The 21118-nt window shown below is 32.2% G+C and overlaps 1 protein-coding gene and 1 pseudogene across 1 annotated transcript; one reads left to right on the top strand and one right to left on the bottom strand.

Moving 5' to 3' along the window:
- Window positions 1-7226: 7226 nt before the first annotated feature.
- LOC110894207 lies at window positions 7227-15809 on the top strand (annotated as a pseudogene).
- A 242-nt stretch (window positions 15810-16051) lies between these two features.
- On the bottom strand, window positions 16052-20391 carry LOC110894205 (transmembrane 9 superfamily member 7). Its single transcript, XM_022141398.2, has 7 exons — window positions 20171-20391; window positions 18898-19062; window positions 18711-18820; window positions 18523-18631; window positions 18318-18430; window positions 18086-18236; window positions 16052-17488 (listed from the first exon to the last, which is right to left on the bottom strand). Exons 1-7 carry the CDS (start codon window positions 20285-20287, stop codon window positions 16331-16333), a joined length of 1923 nt encoding a protein of 640 aa, XP_021997090.1. The 5' UTR covers window positions 20288-20391; the 3' UTR covers window positions 16052-16330.
- Between the last annotated feature and the right edge of the window lie 727 nt (window positions 20392-21118).

Here is a 21118-nt window from a genome sequence, read left to right as displayed (position 1 = left end):
CAATTCTTTAATGCAACCATTACAAATTTAAAACACGTTGCAACGTGCTAGTAACATTACCACTTATCTTTAAATGTTATAGGTGTTTTACTTTTCGTATGTGCACTCAACAGTTAATTTTGATTATTAAAGTACATAGAATTATTGATAGAATTATTCAATTTAGACATGAAAAAGAATATTAAACTTGAAAAAAATCCATTTTGGAGCCCAAATCACGGTTATCGTGCCTGACAAGTAGTTTACATATGTGTGTGGCGATTGGCGAGTGAGACTATTATTGTGACCAAATTTTAACTATTTTGATAGAAAGCTTTGTTCAATTATACATCTATAATTTTGGTAGGGTGGGTTGAAATGTTAGACTGAGAGCTCACCTAATTGTGGACAGGGGGCGGGTGGGGTGTTCTCTGACGGGATCCTCGAACACCTCCCCACCTGTCTTACAATTGCTAAAGGTCAAATACATACATATATTTATTCGTATCAAATATATCAATTTAACCCTAGACACGACCAACATGTCTATAATAATGTAATATGGACACATTATCTGTAAGCTGTTTATCTAAATCGGCCAAACGGAGTTGGGTTGCCGTTTCGTAGTTAAGTTTAAATCAACTTGTAAACGAGTTAAAACGTCATTTATGTAATTATGTTGTATAATAAACTTGAAAATAATCGTAAAACGAGTGAGAGTTTAATCTTATAATTTATATTTTAAAATTATAACTTTCAACTCTCGATGTTCTGATCCATTTATCTACAACCTAACCCCTACACGCTCATTTTTGTCATTTTTAATTATAAGGTTTTTTGTTCTTTATATTTTCAAAACAAAGTAACAGAAAGTCCAACTATTTTGTAAGTAGGGTAAAAAATTAAAGTCCATTATATGTTTGTAAGTATACCATACTAATATTCTTTACTAGTATATATATTCTTTAAAACACAAACATGATATTGATGGATTTTTGTTCTCGTGGTTGATGTGATTATTTTATTGATGTATTTACTAAGGGTAGAATATATTTTTAATACATTTTAAAGTTAAAATAATCGACATTCAAAGTAAAGTTAAAATAATCGACATTCAAAGCTAATGTATTTCAATCATCTTAATATGAACCTAATATTATTAATAAAAGTATTTAATCATCTAATCTATACATATAATAAAGTAAACCAATGTGTGACACGTGTCATTCATTGGATACACCTATTTTTTGGTTTTCCCGCCTTTCTTTCATATTTATTTTCTAATAATTTATCTTCTAATTTGTAGATAATATTAAATAGAAAAATGTTTATCTGATAATTATCCCTTTGAAATTTGAAAAGGGTTTCACGCTTTTTTGGATTTTATTAAAATTCATAACTACATTATATAATTATAAGTTTGAATATATATATCAAAATTAAAAATTATTCTTCAAAAATTCAGTAACATCCATACTCTATATATACATTTAGAAAAATGTTAATAATTGCAAATAATACTAAATAGAAAAATGTTAATTGAATACAAAAAAAATATAGGATATCATCAAATGTATATCGATTACTTAAATGAGTATACACATGCATGTGCGATGATAAGGGTGTGCGGGGAGGACCACCGCACAGGGTCTGTGATTTCGAGGGGCATGTGGTTTTTATATAAAAAAAAAACCCGATATCTATGTTAATTTTTTTAAAATAGCATACCAAACATGCTCTTAGTGAGCCCAATACCCATTGGCATTAGCTTTAGGGCATGTTTGGCTAAGCTTTCTGAAAAAAATTTATTGACTTATTGGCGTTTTGAAAAGTCATAATCTACAAAATGATGTTTGACAATATAGGTGTATGTGAGAGGAAAAAACCAATAAGTCAATAAGTCACTCCATACTGATTTTTCAAAAACCCCAATAAGTCTATAAGTTGTTTCAAAAAACATAACCAAACATTCTCTTACTGAGCCCAATACCCATTTTATTTTAAAATAAAATTATAATATTAAAACATTACGAAAGAACATATTTTTTCGAGCTCAAACAGGGTAAATGAATTCTTACAGATGACTCTGTACACATGTATGAGATTTTTTTACTATTATTATTAGTTTCATTATTTATCAAATATATATAAATGTCGCCGTCTTTGATTTGCATTTACAAGAAGTATTTATTATATAGTTTAAATTGTTCAACCCGTGTAACACACGGGGAACTAACCTAGTCTATACTATATAATAAAGGAAACCACTTTGGGGACACGTGTCACTCAATGGAGCCATCTATTTTTTAGCCTATTAAAATTAAATAATTATTTAAAATTAAATAATTATTTATGAGATATACGTAGAGATATACTATTTAATATATATAATTATGAGATATACGTAGAGATATAGTATAGATTAAAAACTTATTTAAAAAATATACTATTAATTTATTATTTTTATAACATATTTCCTTAGATATAGGAATAGGTTACATTATAGTTTTATTATATCGTAGAGAGATTTTATTTTAATATTTACGTTTATACTTTTACATCCAAATTTAGGTAACATATTTAAATTGTCTATGACTCTTTATAATAAATAATTATTTAAAATTAAATTATTATTTATGAGATATACGTAGAGATATACTATTTAATATATATAATTATGAGATATACGTAGAGATATAGTATAGATTAAAAACTTATTTAAAAAATATATTATTAATTTTAAATTATTATTTTTATAACATATTTCCTTAGATATAGGAATAGGTTACATTATAGTATTATTATATCGTAGAGAGATTTTATTTTAATATTTACGTTTATACTTTTACATCCAAATTTAGGTAACATATTTAAATTGTCTATGACTCTTTATAATCAGTAATATGTTTTAAATATATTTAACTCTTTATAATCAGTAAATGTTTTAAATATGTTTATTTTAAATAAAATATTATATATTTTTTAAATATGTTTTATAAAAATAAGAATATGACTTAAGATGTAATTTTAAGGAGAGAAAAATTATTATTATTTAATAGGAGAGAAAATGCAGGAAATCAAAATCTGAAATTAATCAGAACTCAACTCGTGTATTACACGAGGTTTTTAAAGATATAAGTTTTTATTATTTACTATATAAAATTACATTTATTCAACCCGTGTAACACACGGGGTTTTTTAAGATACAACTTTTTTTTATCATTTACTATACAAAATTACATTTATCCAACCCATGTAATACATGAGGTATTTAAAAATATAATTTTTTATTATTTGATATATAAATTCAACCCGTGTAATATACAGGATCTTTTAAAGATAAAACTTTTTTTTATAAATTACTATACAAAATTACATTTACACGACCTGTGTAATACATGAGTTTTTAAAAATATAACTTTTTTTATTATTTGATATATAAAATTAGATTTATTCAACCCGTACAATACACGTGGTTTTTTAAATATATAAATAATTTATTATTTAGTATTTTTTTTCATTATTTGATGTATAAAATTATATTTATTCAACCTGTACAACAATACATGAGGTTTTTAAAGATATATTATTTTATTATTTAGTATATAAATTCACATTTATTCAGCCCGTGTAATACACGGGGTTCTAATCTAGTCTAACTTATAATAAAAGACTCCACATAGTGCCACATATCATTATCTCTTTCAACCTCATAAATTTTATTTATATTTGTTTAATAAATTTCTTTTATTATTAATATTAATATTAATTAATAACCAATATATAGATATCACTTATTTTTATCCTTATCTGTATCTAAAATTAAGAGTAAATTACAAGTTTTGTCCTTTATGTTTGTACCAAATTACAGGTGGTGTCCTTTGCTTTTAAATTTAACGAGTTTTGTCTTTAACGTTTCAAAATTTGACGAGTTTTGTCCTTAATAAATAACTTTAATTTTGCAATTTAGACCATTTGTTTTTTGTTTTTTACTTTTAATTCAAAGTTTTTTCATATTTTGCAATTCAATCTCAACTTCTTTTTATTTTCAATTTTGGTCCACCATACTTTTCATCTTTCCCAAGTTTTTCGTTTTATTCTAAATTTTGTGAGTTAACGCACCACAACGTGCGTGTGGGGTTCAATATTTTTTCGTATATTTTTTTCCCATTTGACTGGTTCGTGACGTCATATCTATTTTTCTGCGTTTGACAAGTTCGTCCAACACGGGGGGTCCTGGATGGACTTAGTTATTTTTTTTATGTTTTACATTTCGGTTTAATTTATCAACAACGAGCGTGCGTGATTCAAAGATTTTATGTCTGCTTTTCGCTCGACGTTATTTTTGTTCCCGTTTTTATTTATTTTGTTTTTACGAGCTTTTCCGGTGTTGGTGGTCGCTGGCAATGGTATAGTATTGCTACTACTTAACACAGTTTTATAACAACCGTTGCAACGCAGAGGCTTAATACTAGTAATAATATAAAAAAAATATTGCGAATCTACTCAATCTCAGAAATAGTTCACATAAATGATTTAGAAATATTTCAAATACAAATAAAAAGAATCTATACTATATAATAAAAGAAACCACTTTTGGGACACTTGTCATCATATTAGGGCATCTCTTATAAATAATTATTATTTTAATTTAAACTTTTATAATTAAAATTATTAGAAAACATAATATTTATTTACTATAATTTGTAACCTAATATTTATTTCTATTAAATCTTTACGGCTCTAATACCATGATCTACACAAATTATATGCGGATATAAATAATAAATATTATGTTTTCATGGTATTAGAAAACATAATATTTATTTAATTATTAGTAATCATTTAATATTTACTTATACAAATTATCTCTTATAGATCTCTTATTATTTTAAAGTTATATATCACTTTTACCCTTGTAGCCCAAGAATTTTTAACATCTGAGCCTCCAACATCTTCTTTTCTAACCCTTTTGGCCCCTAATACTAATCTCATCCATTAAATGTTAGGGGCCAAAAGGGTTAAAAAAAGACGTTATGGGCCAAAAAGGTTAGAAAAAAAGACGTTGGGGGCTTAGATGTTAAAACATTCTTTAGAGAAAATTACGATTTTGGCCCCTGTGGTTATATCACTTTTAGCCCAAAAACCAATTTTTTAACATATGAGCCCCCAACGTCTTCTTTTGTAACCCTTTTGGCCCCTAACACTAACCTCATCCATTAAATGTTAGGGGCCAAAAGGGTTAAAAAAAGACATTAGGGGCCAAAAAGGTTAGAAAAAAATACGTTGGGGTCTTAGATGTTAAAAAATTCTTTTTTGGGCTAAAAGGGTAAAAGTGATATAATCAAGGGCCAAAATCGTAATTTTATTATTTGATGTATGAAATTAGATTTATTCAATTCGTACAATACACGAGATTTTTTAAGGATATATATTTTTTTATTATTTAGTACAGAAAATTACATTTATTCAAACCGTGTAGTACGCATATTTTTAAAGATGTATTTTTTTATTATTAGGTATATAAAATTACATTTATTCAACCCGTGTAATAAATGCGGTTTTTTAAAGATGTATTATTTTATTATTTGGTAAACAATATTACATTTATTCAACTCGTGTAATACACGTGGTTTTAAAGATATAACTTTTTTATTTTGTATATAAAATTACATTTATTCAACCTTTACAATATTGTTCTTATAGATATAACTTTTTATTATTTAATATAGAGTAAACTGCCATTTTGGTCCCTAAGGTTTGGTCACTTTTGCCACTTTAGTCCAAAACTCAAACCTTTTGCATCTGGGTCCCTGTGGTTTTAGTTTTATTGCCATTTTGGTCCAAAAAGAAAATCAGGTCATATTTGTCTTATAAAATCCTGCAATTTTGTCATTTTTCTTAGGGGCAAATCAGGTCATATTTGTCTTATAAAATATGGTATTTATTTATAAAAAAGAAATAATCATTTTGCCCCTGCGAAAAGGACAAAATAGCAGGATTTTATAAGACAAATATGACCTAATTTCATTTTTGGACCAAAATGGCAATAAAACTGAAACCACAGGGACCCAGATGCAAAAAGTTTGAGTTTTGGACTAAAATGGCAAAAGTGACCAAACCACAGGGACCAAAATGGCAGTTTACTCTTTAATATATAAATTATATTTATTTAACTTGTGCAATAAAGAAGGTTTTTAAAGATATATTGTATTATTATTTAGTATATAAAATTTATTTATTCAACCCGTGTAATACACGGGGTTATAACCTAGTTATATTTCAAAGAAATAATTCAAACTTATCATGACATCAATAAACAATTAAACCAAACACTTTAATTTTCAATAATCAATTTTATAACTCCATCCTTTGGTCATTACCTCTAAAATAAACTTACCACAGAAAGCATAATTTAAATTTTTAATTCATTGTAATAGCTAAAATAGGACGTGACACATTAATGCCTATAACAAACTAGCAACATATCACACTTGTATTATTATACATTAAAAAAAGAATGTTAGATTTAAATAATCTCAACTATTTGTCGTTGGCCGTCAACAGTGTCAATTTAAAAAATAACCACCGGCAGTCTCAACTATTGACATATTGGCCACCAATGGATCTTGACTAACAGATCCCTAACGCCGTTGGTCTTCGGTCGACGGAAAACCGTTTTTGATCAGAAAAAAGGTTTCTAAAGGTCCGATCTAAGGTTACAAAGAGGTTTGAAACGAAAATGTTGAGTTTTCCGGCCAAAAAGTTGAGTTTTCCAGCCAAAAAGAAGTTTTACGGCGAGAAGTTTCCCAGCGACTTCAATAATTGGGGCATTTACTAGAAAAATGTTTCTAAAGGTCCGTAATAAGGTTAAAAGAGGCCTGGGACGAAAATCAAGGTTCATTGGAGGTCAATATGTTAATAGTTGGGACTGTCAGTGGTTATTTTTGAAGTTGAGACTGGTGGCAGCCAACGACGAATAGTTGGGATTATTAAAATCTAATATTTCTAAAAAAAGTATTTACTTATAAAAAAAGTATTTTTGCACTTTACTTTTGGAAACTTCATATACATATTATTTAATATTCATTAATTAACTGATATATTAATTGATATGCATATATTTCCAATTTAAATTCTTAAATGTAAAATGTAAAGAGGCTGAATAATATTTACTTATGTAGGACCCTCACTACTGCAGCCAAACCCAATCTTCCTTTGCTTAAATGCAGCTTCAGATCACTCAAAACATTCACACACTGATCATATTAAAGCCCAAAAGTTCACAAATTTAACACAAAAGTTCACAAGTTTTAGTGAACCTTTGTGGTGTGTATGATATCTTTCTGTAACTTAAGATACAAAAAGAATAAAGTGGAACTATTTATTTGGAGATAAACTGAAGGATTTTTCATCTTTTTTTTTATGGAGTTTGTGTTCAAAATGCAGAAGTATAACCTGATGTTGATGATTTTAGTATGTTCATGGGTTTGTTTCTGTACTGCTTCTGTTACATATGATCATAAGGCTATATCCATTAATGGTCAAAGAAAGATTCTTATTTCTGGTTCCATTCATTATCCAAGAAGCACTCCTGAGGTAAACTTATCAATGTGCTTATTTTCTTGAGACCCCCCCCCCCCCTCTCTGTTTGTAATTTCATATTGTAATAAAGAACTAATTTCCGGCCAATGGCCTTCCAAAATGGAGGTCATGGTTCGAGTGTCGCCTGGAGACAAAATGCTCTCGGTTGAGCCCGAGGATTCACCATAGTGGCCTTCGGGTGGTGGGTTTGGCTACTGGCTAGCCAGGTCATTAGCGTTGTCTGCGTTCGCGGGCGTGGGTGGCCTTTTGCCACCGGTTTACCCGGGTGATCAGCTTTTGTTGGTCGTAAAAAATAATAAAAAATAAAAAAACTAATTTATGGGAATTTTGATGTTTCAGATGTGGCCAGATCTTATTCAAAAGGCAAAAGAAGGAGGGGTGGATGTGATTCAGACTTATGTTTTCTGGAATGGGCATGAGCCACAGCCTGGTCAAGTAAGTGCAATGTTTTCACAACCGGACCTGTTAAATCAGTTGCCTTATTGGTGGGACCGTTTTTTTTAAATAGTTACTTTTGGTTTCCTGGCGCCAGAGGCTATGGACCTACTTAGTCGAGTTCAAAGGGTCATGCATAGTATTCTTATGACCCCGAGATCTATGGACTTAGTTTTTAAAAGACTTAGTTTTGCTATTAAAAAATGGGTAGCGGCGCAGCTTGTTGCCCGCTTACCATCTATCTCGATGTAAATTCATACCCTACTAGACATGAAAATATACAAAACAAATTCGCCCCTGGTTACTTTCTGTATGTTAACTTGTTTAAGAGTAAAAAGGAAAAGTAAAAGTGTTTTTTTTTTAATGACAACGCTTACATACTTCTTAAATTACACCAAATAAATCTTAATCTACTCCTTGCTTGCGATGACCTTTCACTAAGAACCAAGAGCATCTACCAAGTGAGTTATCCACACATTGGCAGTAAAATTGTTTGTATACTGTTTTAATGATGATAAACGAGTCGTGTTCGGAGTGAGGTTAGCTGTCGTGATTTGCAATGCTAATAAAGTATGAAGTAGGGATGAGCATTTGGTACTGGGTGCCGTACCGTACCGTGCCGAATATTTCGGTACCGGTACCCAGTTTTGGCGAATTTAGGTATCGGTATTTTCGGTATCGGTACCGGTACCACGCTCATCTCTACTATGAAGTCCAGAAGTCAAACGGTGAGACTTTGAAAAGATAAAGATATTTTTTTTAAATCCGGTCAAACCACCCCGTTCAAATATAGACGGTTTAAATAGACTCAACCGGACTGGTTATGATAACAGTGAGTAAGTTGTTTTAAAAGAAAAACTAATAATAAATATTGGTTTAATAATTTGTTTTCTTAACTTGATGATTTTTTTCTCTTTCTTCCTAGTATTATTTTGAAGATAGATATGATTTGGTGAATTTCATTAAGCTAATTAAGCAAGCTGGACTCTATGCCCATCTCAGAATTGGTCCTTATGCTTGTGCTGAATGGAACTTTGGGTAAATATTGTTTAAATTCCATAAATAGTAATAATAATAATAATAATATTCATGTTATTTAACAAGCTTACAAATAACTTATACTCCTCTTGTCAATTTCATTTTCAGGGGGTTTCCTGTTTGGTTGAAATATGTTCCAGGAATTAGTTTCAGAACAGATAATGGTCCTTTCAAGGTCTACCTCACATTTATTATAAATTTGTAAATTATCCATTACTTTTTTAATTTTAAAAATATTTAAAAAAATTATGGGCATGTTAAAATTAGCATGTAATGATGCTTAGTAAATTATCCATTACTTTTTTAATTTTAAAAATATTTAAAAAAAAAATTATGGGTCTGTTAAAATTAGCATGTAATGATGCTTAGTAAATTATCCATTACTTTTTTAATTTTAAAAATATTTAAAAAAAAATTATGAGTATGTTAAAATTAGCATGTAATGATGGTTATATATGTATAGGCTGCTATGGAAAAATTCACAAGGAAAATAGTGAATATGATGAAAGCAGAAAGATTATATGAGAATGAAGGTGGTCCAATTATCTTATCTCAGGTAGTCAAAACTCAAAACTATATTTCTATAACAATATTACCAAAATTACCAAAAACTGTCACCATTGTATTTTAACAAAAGTTATTGTGACAGATTGAAAATGAATATGGACCAATGGAGTATGAACTTGGAGCACCGGGTCGAGCTTATACGAAATGGGCAGCTCAAATGGCTCTAGGTCTAGGGACCGGCGTACCGTGGGTCATGTGCAAACAGGATGATGCCCCTGACCCCATTGTAAGTGCACCATCTAGTTATGCAAGTTAGTGTGTCTGTTTTGAAGTTTTTTGCTGATTTTTTTTTTTTTTTTTTTTTTTTGTCAATCACTTTCCCACATGGCTGTTTTCATGCTGTATGTCCCAAGTGGGATATTTATGAAGTGCACATGGGCAGTTTTTAATTATGCATACATAAAAAAAATTTTAGTATACAAAATAAAAGATTAAAAAAAAATTATTTAGTGCATATTCTTATAAAAGATCAAATCTTGATCAGTTATATATGTAATAACAGTTAGATGTTGTTTTTTTATTGACAGATAAATACCTGCAATGGTTTTTACTGTGACTATTTCTCTCCCAACAAAAATTTTAAACCGAAGATGTGGACCGAAGCCTGGACAGGATGGTAACTTTTTTTTTATTTAATTCATCATGAACACGAATGCGCAATACTCTATTTTTTTATTTAAATAACTTTTTCTTTATTTTTATTTGGTTGATTTATTTAAAAAAAACGAATGAACCAGGTTCACTGAGTTTGGAGGTGCAGTGCCTTATAGACCAGCTGAAGACTTAGCATACTCAGTAGCTAAGTTTATTCAGAGTGGTGGATCTTTTATCAATTATTATATGGTAAATAAAACATTTTTGTATTTATTTGATATAAGTTAGCATATTGCAAATAAGTTAATCTTGTTGTGTTTTTTGACAGTATCATGGAGGAACTAATTTTGGGCGGACAGCGGGTGGCCCGTTTATTGCTACAAGCTATGATTATGATGCTCCCCTTGATGAATATGGTATGTTATGAGATAAAAATCATGGCATATATAAATTTGAATTTAAAGTTGGACTGGCTTTGGATTCGGGTCAAATATGGCGCATTCGACGCACTTTATAGCGTCTTTTTTTAAGAATGAAGTACACGGATGGTCCCTGTGCTTTGCTAAAATTTTGGATTTAGTCCCTAGTTTTTCAAAAGTACACGGATGGTCCCTGTGGTTTGTACTTTGTAACACATTTAGTCCCTAGGTTTAATGAAATGTTCTATATATAGGACTAAAACGCGAAGCTAAGTGGGGACATCTGAAAGATCTTCACAGAGCCATAAAACTATGTGAGCCCGCTTTAGTAAACGGCGATCCATCTATTATCACTCTCGGAAACTTTCAAAAGGTTGTACTTTCGTTGTTCATTTTATTCATGATCACAATATCCGCAGCCCCCCCCCCCCCTCCTTACATTTGGTTGTCTTTCAAATTATAGGCATATGTTTACAAATATAAGACTGGAGGATGTGCTGCTTTCCTTTCAAATAACGACAGAAACGCGTATGCAAGCGTTAACTTTAGAAACCAACGATATAATATTCCTCCTTGGTCTATCAGTATCCTACCGGACTGCAAGAACACTGTTTATAATACAGCAAGGGTGAGAGATTATAAATATTCATTATTCTTATTTTAGTAAAACAATTTATGGTAACAAACTACTAAAGTTTCATTTTTTTAATTGAATGTGATTAATAGGTAGGTGCACAAAGTGCATTGATGAAGATGACTTCAGAGGGTGGAGGATTTACATGGCAGTCGTACAATGATGTAACCGAATCGTATGATGACAACTCGTACACAACCGTTGGATTATTAGAGCAACTTAATGTCACTAGAGATGCTTCGGATTACTTGTGGTATATGACAGAGTAAGTGCAACTTTTTTGTTATTTTCATGTAGCGTTTTGCATTATATATTTAGGGGTGGGTTATCGTAGAATAGCCCCTTAACGTGCGAAGCGTATGAAGTCCACATTTTAAAATTACGCATGTTATATACATACGCACGTTATAAAATTCAAATCTCACATGCCATCAAACATGAAAATTACGCATGGTTAAAACTTAAAACTCAAATTACGCATGGGTTGGTTTAACCCTAATTACGCATATTATATACATAATTACGCACGTTATCTTGGTCACTTCGCACGTTAAAACCCATTTGTATTTAAAACTTTCACTATATATTTATATATAAAATATAAAGATAATAGTTTCAACCCGTTTACTTATAAAGTTGTGTGATATCTCAAACAAGTCAAATAAGAAGTTTAGACATTGACTTTGAAAGATTTGGACTATTATAAAAATAACATTGTTTCTGTAATTATAATTATGACTTTATATAGTTAAACATACAAGTGGACAAAATAATGCTTGTGGTCAACCCAACCCAACCCGACCCAGACATACTAAGAATGATCCATTTCAACATGAGCGCAACTTAACCTGTTACCCAACCTGACCCGACCCATACAAAAAAGTGACAAGTTTTCATGCTCAGTGTCAGGGTTGGCTCGAACGAGGGGTTCTTGAGAAGCGGGAAGTGGCCCACGCTTTTGGTCTCATCGGCTGGTCATGCTTTGCATGTTTTCATCAACGGTCAGTTATCAGGTAACGGGTTTAAAAATGAGGAACAAGGTGTTTTATTTATTCTTTTTGGTCATTAAATTCATATAATTATTTTAGACTTTTACTATTGTTGTGTCATCAATGCCAACAATTCCTATGACACACTTTGTTTTTCACAGGAACTGTCTATGGAAGTCAACAAAATCGAAAATTAACATTTAATAAACCAGTAAATCTAAGATCTGGTGTGAACAAGATTTCTCTACTTAGCATTGCTGTTGGTCTCCCTGTATGCTCTCTCTCTCTCTCTCTCTCTTATACATACATACATACATACATACATACATATACATACATATATATATATATATATATATATACATAACACAAATTTTGCATGAAGTTATTAAAACAAACATATGAAAAAAGTAGTTTGATGATTTTTTAACATTTAAAAGAGTTAATTACTGTTTTCGTCCCTGTGGTTTGTCAAAAATCACTACTTCAGTCCATTAGTTTAAAAATTGCGATTTCAGTCCCTGTGATTTCATTTTCGTAACCATTTCAGTTCACCTCGTAACCATTTCAGTCCCTGTACTTAACAGAATAATGGATTGAAATGGTTACAAAAGTGAAACCACAGGGACTGAAATCGTAATTTTTAAACTAATGGACTGAAATAGTGATTTTTGACAAACCATAGGGACGAAAACAGTAATTAACTCCATTTAAAAAATAGGAATCATTGAAAAAAAGTAGTAATAATAATAATAATAATAATAATAATAATAATAATAATAATAATAATAAATGATTTAAATTTGTTCTCGCAATAATTTTGTTACTTCCTCGCTCTATACAAATTCATTCAAATCTTATGGTACTCTACTTTTGATTCTGTAGAATATCGGTCCACATTTCGAAACATGGAATGCAGGTGTTCTTGGTCCAGTCACACTCTATGGTCTAAATGGTGGAAAAAGAGATTTGACTTGACAAAAATGGTCTTATAAGGTTTGACTTTTACAAACTTTCGATTCGCCGGGCCTCATACCACTTGTCGAATCAAATAACCGGGACCCACAGTCACATCTTTATTCTTATAAAACAAAATGAAGATGCTTAATGTTTAATGCTTAATGCCAAATGGGAATAGATGATCAGACCAATGTCCTTACTTGAACTTTGACTTGTTGACCAGGTCGGCCTTAAGGGAGAAATTCTAAGTCTTCATTCGCTCATGGGTAGTTCGTCTGTTGAGTGGATACAAGGTTCGTTTGTAGCTCAACGACAACCGTTAACATGGTACAAGGTATATTTGACTAAATTCATATTTCATGTTGTTATATACTTTCTTGAAATAGTCAATGTTTGACCTTTTTATATTGACTTGTGAAGACTATTTTCAATGCTCCGGGTGGGAATGAACCTTTGGCTTTAGACATGAGCAGTATGGGCAAAGGTCAAATATGGATAAACGGTCAAAGCATCGGACGTTATTGGCCTGCATACAAGGCGCGTGGATCTTGTAGTAGCTGCAGTTATGCTGGCTATTTTGATGAGAAAAAATGCCTAAGTAATTGCGGTGAATCTTCCCAAAAATGGTAACAAAGCTAGTTTTCTTATACGCGTACAATCTTTTTAACGATTTGCGATGTGGAACTAATTATCTGATTATCATGACTTGTAAAGGGTCAAATAATCATTTTCGGATAATTTATATGGACTGTAACAAAATTTAATGAGTTTTTCAATTTATTAAAAAAAAAAAAAAAATTGACAAACACTCAAATATCTAGTACCGTAACTGAGTTTGATTTGTTTCAGGTACCATGTACCTCGGTCATGGCTAAAACCGACAGGCAACTTGTTAGTTGTTTTTGAAGAACTAGGAGGAATCCCGTATGGAATATCAATGGTGAAAAGATCCATTTACAGCGTGTGTGCTGATATATACGAGTGGCAGCCTTCATTAATGAATTATCAAATGCAAACTTCTGGTAAAGCGACTAAACCGTTGAGGCCCAAAGCACATCTCTCATGCAGCCCGGGTCAGAAAATATCCTCGATTAAATTTGCGAGTTTTGGCACCCCGTTAGGAGGTTGTGGTAGTTATCGTGAGGGTAATTGCCATGCGCATAACTCGTATGATGCATTCAACAAGGTATTTCTTTTTCTTTTTTTTTTTCTGATTTAAGGATTTGGAATAATGGCATGTAGTTAGTTGTATAAATTGTTTTTGTTATTTGCGAAAGAGAAAAAATCACATTCACACAGATTTATCAGTTAGTGGGTACGGGTCAAAACGGGTTGGTTATCTTGAAAACAACTTTTCATCCATCCTTCTTTTTTATTAATTTCTATAATTAGTTATTATTGGAATTTCAATCTTTTTATGAGTTAACTAGTCAAGTAATTTACGAGGTTGTAAACACTTTAGGTACTATGGGTGACTTCTAAAACGATTTGACCCGTTTCCTTTTTAGTTTTTTTACATGTTAAAAATATTATGTAGTGGAAATGTCAAAAATAACTCTCGATTTTCACTGAATCCCACATAAGTCGCCGGATATTATTTTTACACGATACAAATCCCTTGACTTATAAAATTCACGGAAAGGGTCCTGACATTTTTATTTGAATTTGTCCTCTTTTGCATGTCAAACCTCAAACTTACAAAAACTGACCAAATAGTCCTTGTTCGAATAATTTAGTCATTTGACTTTATATAAAACGTCCTTTTCGACGTTTTTTTAAAGTTCAGGGACTTTACCATGCAAAGGTAAAGTAAGGGGACTTGTATACGAATTCAACAAAAGTCATTAGCGTCTTTTTGGACATTCGACCTAAATATAACATAAATGAACCCAAAATCACATCTTTATTTCTTTTAAAATGGTACAAAGAGGATCACAAAATATGAAATGCTTATTTTTGCTATTGGAATATTTGCAGTACTGCATTGGACAACAATCATGCACAGTACCTGTAACACCTGAGATCTTTGGAGGCGATCCTTGCCCAAAAGTAATGAAGAAACTTTCAGTTGAAGCCATTTGCAGCTGATAATAATTTATAAGCAAGAATAAAGCGGGAAAGCGTCACGAAAAGAAATTTGGTTTGAATTTATATCAATTTTTTATACTTTTTAAAAATTTTACAAATATTCTGGTATCAGCACATGATGGGCTTTTGCCGAAGGTGAAGTTGTACAGATATTCAGATATGCAACACAACATTCTTGGTTCAAAAGTATCATCATCATATATACAGACTTTGAAAATTGGTGTAGATAAGGATCGCATGCGTGCGAATGTAATATTATTAGGAAAGCACTGATGAATTTTCAACTCGGGGGTCACTACAGAAATGTTTAAAATTCGTATCAGTTGTTTCACGAGCGACAATTTGAAGGTCAAGCTGCAAGAAGATGACCGCGTTGGATACATTTATTAATAGAAAATTTTTTGTTGCTTTGGATTTGTGTTTACTCTGTAGAAGCAATTTGCTATTTGCTGTCATTGTAAAAACACTGAAAGATGGTAACATTTCACCTTGTTTATGAGATTTTAGCTGCCTATGATTCATATTTAAATCTGTAAAATTTTATTGGAGCTTATCGTTGAGACAGCGTTGTACTGAAAAACCGATTAATTAAAAGATGAAACCATAACCAAACCAAATAAACCATATGATTAAATCATAACCCACCCGAAATGCAATTAAAATACAGATTCTTCTGTTACGTTTATATGCAACTAAATTGTGGTTCGGTTATGTGTGTAAACAAAAGAACCAAAGGTACTGAATTGAGTTTTGAATGGAATTGATAAACCAACAACACAACAATAATGCTATAAGATAAATGCAGTTCATATAACATACAAAAATTCGATATTAAGAAGAAAAAAACATATACTAGAAACTAGCGAACATACAAAGTCGTTTTACGGGCTTGAAATTCTTCTAAAAAGTATGCGTTTCTTCATAGTCGCGTAACCAAAGATACACAACGAACTCGACTGAACTCACCTCTACACTGTTTCCTTCTATCTCATGCCACTCATTCTATTTTAAGCTCCAATGTATCAGTCTATCTTCACAGATGAATATATCTTGCGCACAAACCACAAACAAGCGTAGAAACCGATGGTACCGGTCAACACAAAGAAAGCATACGAAGCAATCAACATGTACCCGAAGTAGAGAATACCCGAAACCAGCTTTGAGATTTCCAATTTGGTGAAATAGTAGAAGATCGAGTAGAGAAAAAGGTACAGCGCGGATGAGCCAGCTGTCAAATACGCCCGCCACCACCAATGGTAATCTTCACTACATAATTGGAAGTAACATAACACGACTGTTATCTCGGCACAAGTAATGATCAAGATCACAAACACGATGAAAAGAAACCCGAATATGTAGTAGAACTGGTTCAACCATATGGATGTCAAGATGAAGAATAACTCGATGAAAACCGCGCCAAAAGGAAGGATTCCACCGATCAGAATTGAGAACACGGGTTTCATGTACCAAGCTTGCTCGGGTACTTGTCGTGGGATTTTGTTTGTTTTCACCGGATCTTCGATCGCGGGTTTCTTGAAACCCAAGTAACTGCCCACGAAGACTAACGGGACGGATATCCCGAACCATAAGCAAACCAGAGCAATCATGGTTCCAAACGGTACGGCTCCGGATGATTTTTCGCCCCAAATCAATGCGTTCAAGACGAAGAAAATTGCGAATAAAATACCGGGAAACATAAACGATGTTTTTAACGTGTTCTTTTTCCACTCTGTGCCCTTGAACATTTTGTAAATTCGTGCAGAGGCGTAACCACCGAACAGTCCCATAAAAACCCATAACAGAACCATGGCGGTCATAAGGCCACCACGGTTAGATGGTGATAAGAACCCTAGAGATGCGAATATCATGGTGACAAGTGTCATTCCGAAAAGCTGGACGCCAGTCCCGACATAAACCGAGAGTAATCCCGAATATTCAGGAGCCCTGAAGACATCTCCGTGAACAAGTTTCCACCCGGTTTCTTCTTGAGCTTCGTCTTGTGTATCTAACTGATTATAGTTTGCGATATCTCTGTAAAGCGTTCTCATCATGATCATGGCTACCATTCCAGAAAGAAAAAGGACTATCATCAAGGAGTTGATTATTGAAAACCAATGGATTTGATCGTCGTTCATAAGGAGGTACGTGTCCCAACGTGAAGCCCATTTGATATCGCTCTCCTGTAAAAATTAAGAAAGATGAGAAATAGGTTTACAGGTATTTGTAATTCTAATTAGGGCTGCAAATGAACCGAACGAACATGAACAACTTGTTGGTGTTCGTTTGTTAAAAAATACATGTGTTCACGAACTGTTCATGAACACTTACCGAACGAGATTTTCAGTTCGTGTTCGTTTGTTAAGGAAACGAACTTGTTCGTGTTTGTTTGTTAATTTTAGGTAACGAACGTTGATGAGCACAAATGATCACAAACTAATGTTCATGAACAGAAAAATATATAATACACCGACACTTACTAATATTTTATTTATCAAAATTTTGAAGTATTTAAATAAAATTTAAAAACTAAAAACACTAATGAACTATCGAACACAAACGAACATAAATGAACGAACGCGGCCTCTGTTCATGTTCGTTCATTTAACTAAACGAACGAAATTTCTTATTCTTGTTCATTTGTTTAATAAAACGAACGAACACAAAGGAGCTTCCCGCCGAATGGTTCACAAACTGTTCGCCGAACGTTAGGTTCATTTGCAGCCCTAATTAGAATTGTATAGCGTAAGGACAAGTGGTAGGGTTTTACTAAATAGTACCTTGAAAGTAACATCAAATGTGAATACCACCTCTTTATTTGTATCAACTTCTTGCGGTACCGTGCTTCCTTGAATTATGTTTTTGGTATTTTGGTTGCAAGTCGTGAGTTGTGGGTTCTTTTCATCCCAATCTTTATACTCGTGGCTGATACTGTTAGCAAAGCGAAACAATGTTAAAATTTTAACTTTTAAGGTGGCTAAATCAGGAATGAGAAGAAATTTGCAAAGTTACCTGTTTGGAGTAACTTCGAATCCAACGATTCGAGCAGAATCGGTTTCAAGATCCTTGTGATACATGACTCTAAAGCTGAGATGATTATTGATGAAATACTTTTCCTCTTTGCTCTAAAGAAGTAAATGAGAAATTAATTCATCGTATTCTATTATTCTAAATCAAACAAGGAAGCATTTATTAATGTTTTTACTATCAAACTCACCCCAGCATAATTTCCTTTAAAACCGACACGAAAACCGTGCTCGTAAGTGGTTGACTGAACACCATCCCGTCTTTGTCTAAGAACAGCAACTGGAAGGTTATCCAAAATCCTGCATTGACGAGTATGAATCAAACAAAAAGAAACACAAGTCATTACAACTATTCAAGAAATGAAACATTTGCACATACATGTTAACGCGGTACTCATCATCAATGCTTTCTTTGAACTTTTTTGCAGATCCAGCATCAAGCTTTATGCGGCAACCGACTTTGCATGGTTGTTCCTCGTTCATAGAAAACTAAAACGGATATCAGAAACTTATATTATAATGCACATGAGTAAGAGTTATGTTGGATGATGTAACAGTGACCTCACCGTGTAAACTGAATTTTCGATGCGGTCACCTCTGAGCACCTCCCCCAAATTTTCAGCACTGTTTTGAATGTGCTTTGGCTTACAGTAGTTCAAGTAATAGTATTCATAAGGAAGTTGTGTTTTTGTAGAAGAAAGCTTGTTGACTTTAACTTGAAGAGAATCACCCTGGTAAGAGTATTAGCAATTCCTTTAAAACGCAACCAAAGATTATCAATCTTACCAAAAAACAAGATACTTGACAGTTAAGAACTTAAGATATCAGTCTCATATTTTACCACTATTTGCAAACCCCTAACACCATCAAGTTCCAACCAGTTCTAAAAATTAGGTGGTGAATCAAAAAATTGTGTTGCCTAAACCAGGACTCGCCACTTACAACGATTCGTACTTTACTAATTGTCTATTTCTAACCATCAATTACAACTCAACCGATCTGTACTTCAAAATGAGTAACTCTCACATGCCACGGTACAAATGCAATCACCCTGAAACCCTAAAGGACGGAATTACCATTATGTTGCAAATTATCCAAAGAACATCTGCAAGTTCTTTTTTCCGTAACATAAATCTGACACCAGGCAAGCAACTAGCACACTCTAGGAACAAAAATACAAAATCATTCTCGAAATGACAATTATATACTTATTCAGGTTAAAAACATCATCCTAACCTACACACACCTAATTTTACGTAACCCGAACACGACCATTTAACCTATTCATTCAAGCATATCACAAACTATACACAGAAAATCTACAAGCTCTGTATCAGTAACCTAAATCTGGCATTCTGGCATAAGGCATTCAACTAGCACAGTCTTTGAACAAAAATAACAAAATCATTCACCAGCATTACGCAAACTAGAGTCAACTAACCAGATCTACCAGCAAAAACTCCGCATACGCTATAGATCCGCAATATATACACTTTTCAACTTAAACCTCAAACCTACAACCCTAGATTTAACTATATAAGCTCGATCTGTACAAATCACACGCTATAAAGTAAAATCCTGAACTAAACGAATCAACGAATCATATACAGGTCAAACGCAACATAAATGCCGATTTGAGCTACATAAACCACATGAAATCGAAAAAAAGCTACAGCTAGATCCGAATGTGTAAAATCCTGAACTAGAATCAACGAATCAATGAATCGTACAAGTTAAACGCAACATACACGCCGATTTGAGCTACAAAAAACAAATTAAATCGGAAAAAAGCTACTGCTGCTAGATCTGAATGATAATGATGAGTTGAGGAGTACGTACTCGTTGAAAATCACGAGGAGCAACACCGGGAAGATAGAATGATTCTGAAGATGAGATGAAGAAGACGATTGCTGTGAAGATAACCGACAGTAATCGATTGGAGGTTCTTCGCTCCATTTTGAAGATCTCGATCCAGAAGTAGAACGAATCCGTTTTTCGTGTGTTGTGAGATTCTTTATAGAGGAGATTGTGTATCTAACTCCACTCCTTTTTTTGCTATTTCCACTTTGAGTGAAATGCAAAAGTTGCCTCTAGAGTATTTTGTGATTTGCGGTTTTAGTGCAATAATTTCCTTTTATTACATTTTGATCCGTATTGTGTCGGGTTAACGGGTTTTGAGTTTCCGGGTTGAATTTTGTTAATCCTAAATGGATATATATAGATTGATGTCAAAAACATTAACCTTAAACTAAGGCTGTCAATAAATAACCTGTAGGTAACCTGCTAAGACACGATAACAGAAAAGTACACCATGTGATTTTTTACGTTTTTAAAAATAATCAAAATTTGAAAGTTAGGATCCATTATTTCTCCTTCTAGGTGCATAAAATATACATCTGTCTTATAGAAATTGGATATAAAGTAGTTAAACGAGTCGTATTCATGCTTAAAATTTTTGTTGTTCGCGTTATCAGATACATGTTAAACCTGCTAAGACATGAGTTGTCAGTCATACCTTAAATTACACACACTAAAATTGTGGAACACGAATACACAATCGTTTAAGTTTTAACTTATTTATATATAAATGTATCAAACGAGTTGGCAGGTTATAATCAAGTTGTAAACGTGGTAATCGGATTATTGGGTTGTAAAAAATGGTTTAAGTGGGTTAGTAGGTCTTCCTACTTAATAGAACATATTGACGAGTCAATTTGTTTAATTAAATGGGTTTAAGTGGGCTAGCAGGTCTTCCTACTTAATAAAAAATTGTTTAATTTATGAAAA

This window comes from Helianthus annuus, chromosome 12, assembly GCF_002127325.2.
Source record: "Helianthus annuus cultivar XRQ/B chromosome 12, HanXRQr2.0-SUNRISE, whole genome shotgun sequence".
NCBI classification, from domain to species: Eukaryota; Viridiplantae; Streptophyta; class Magnoliopsida; order Asterales; family Asteraceae; genus Helianthus; species Helianthus annuus.
Note: the sequence above shows the minus strand (reverse complement) of the source record. Positions and strands in the feature narration are given on the sequence as shown.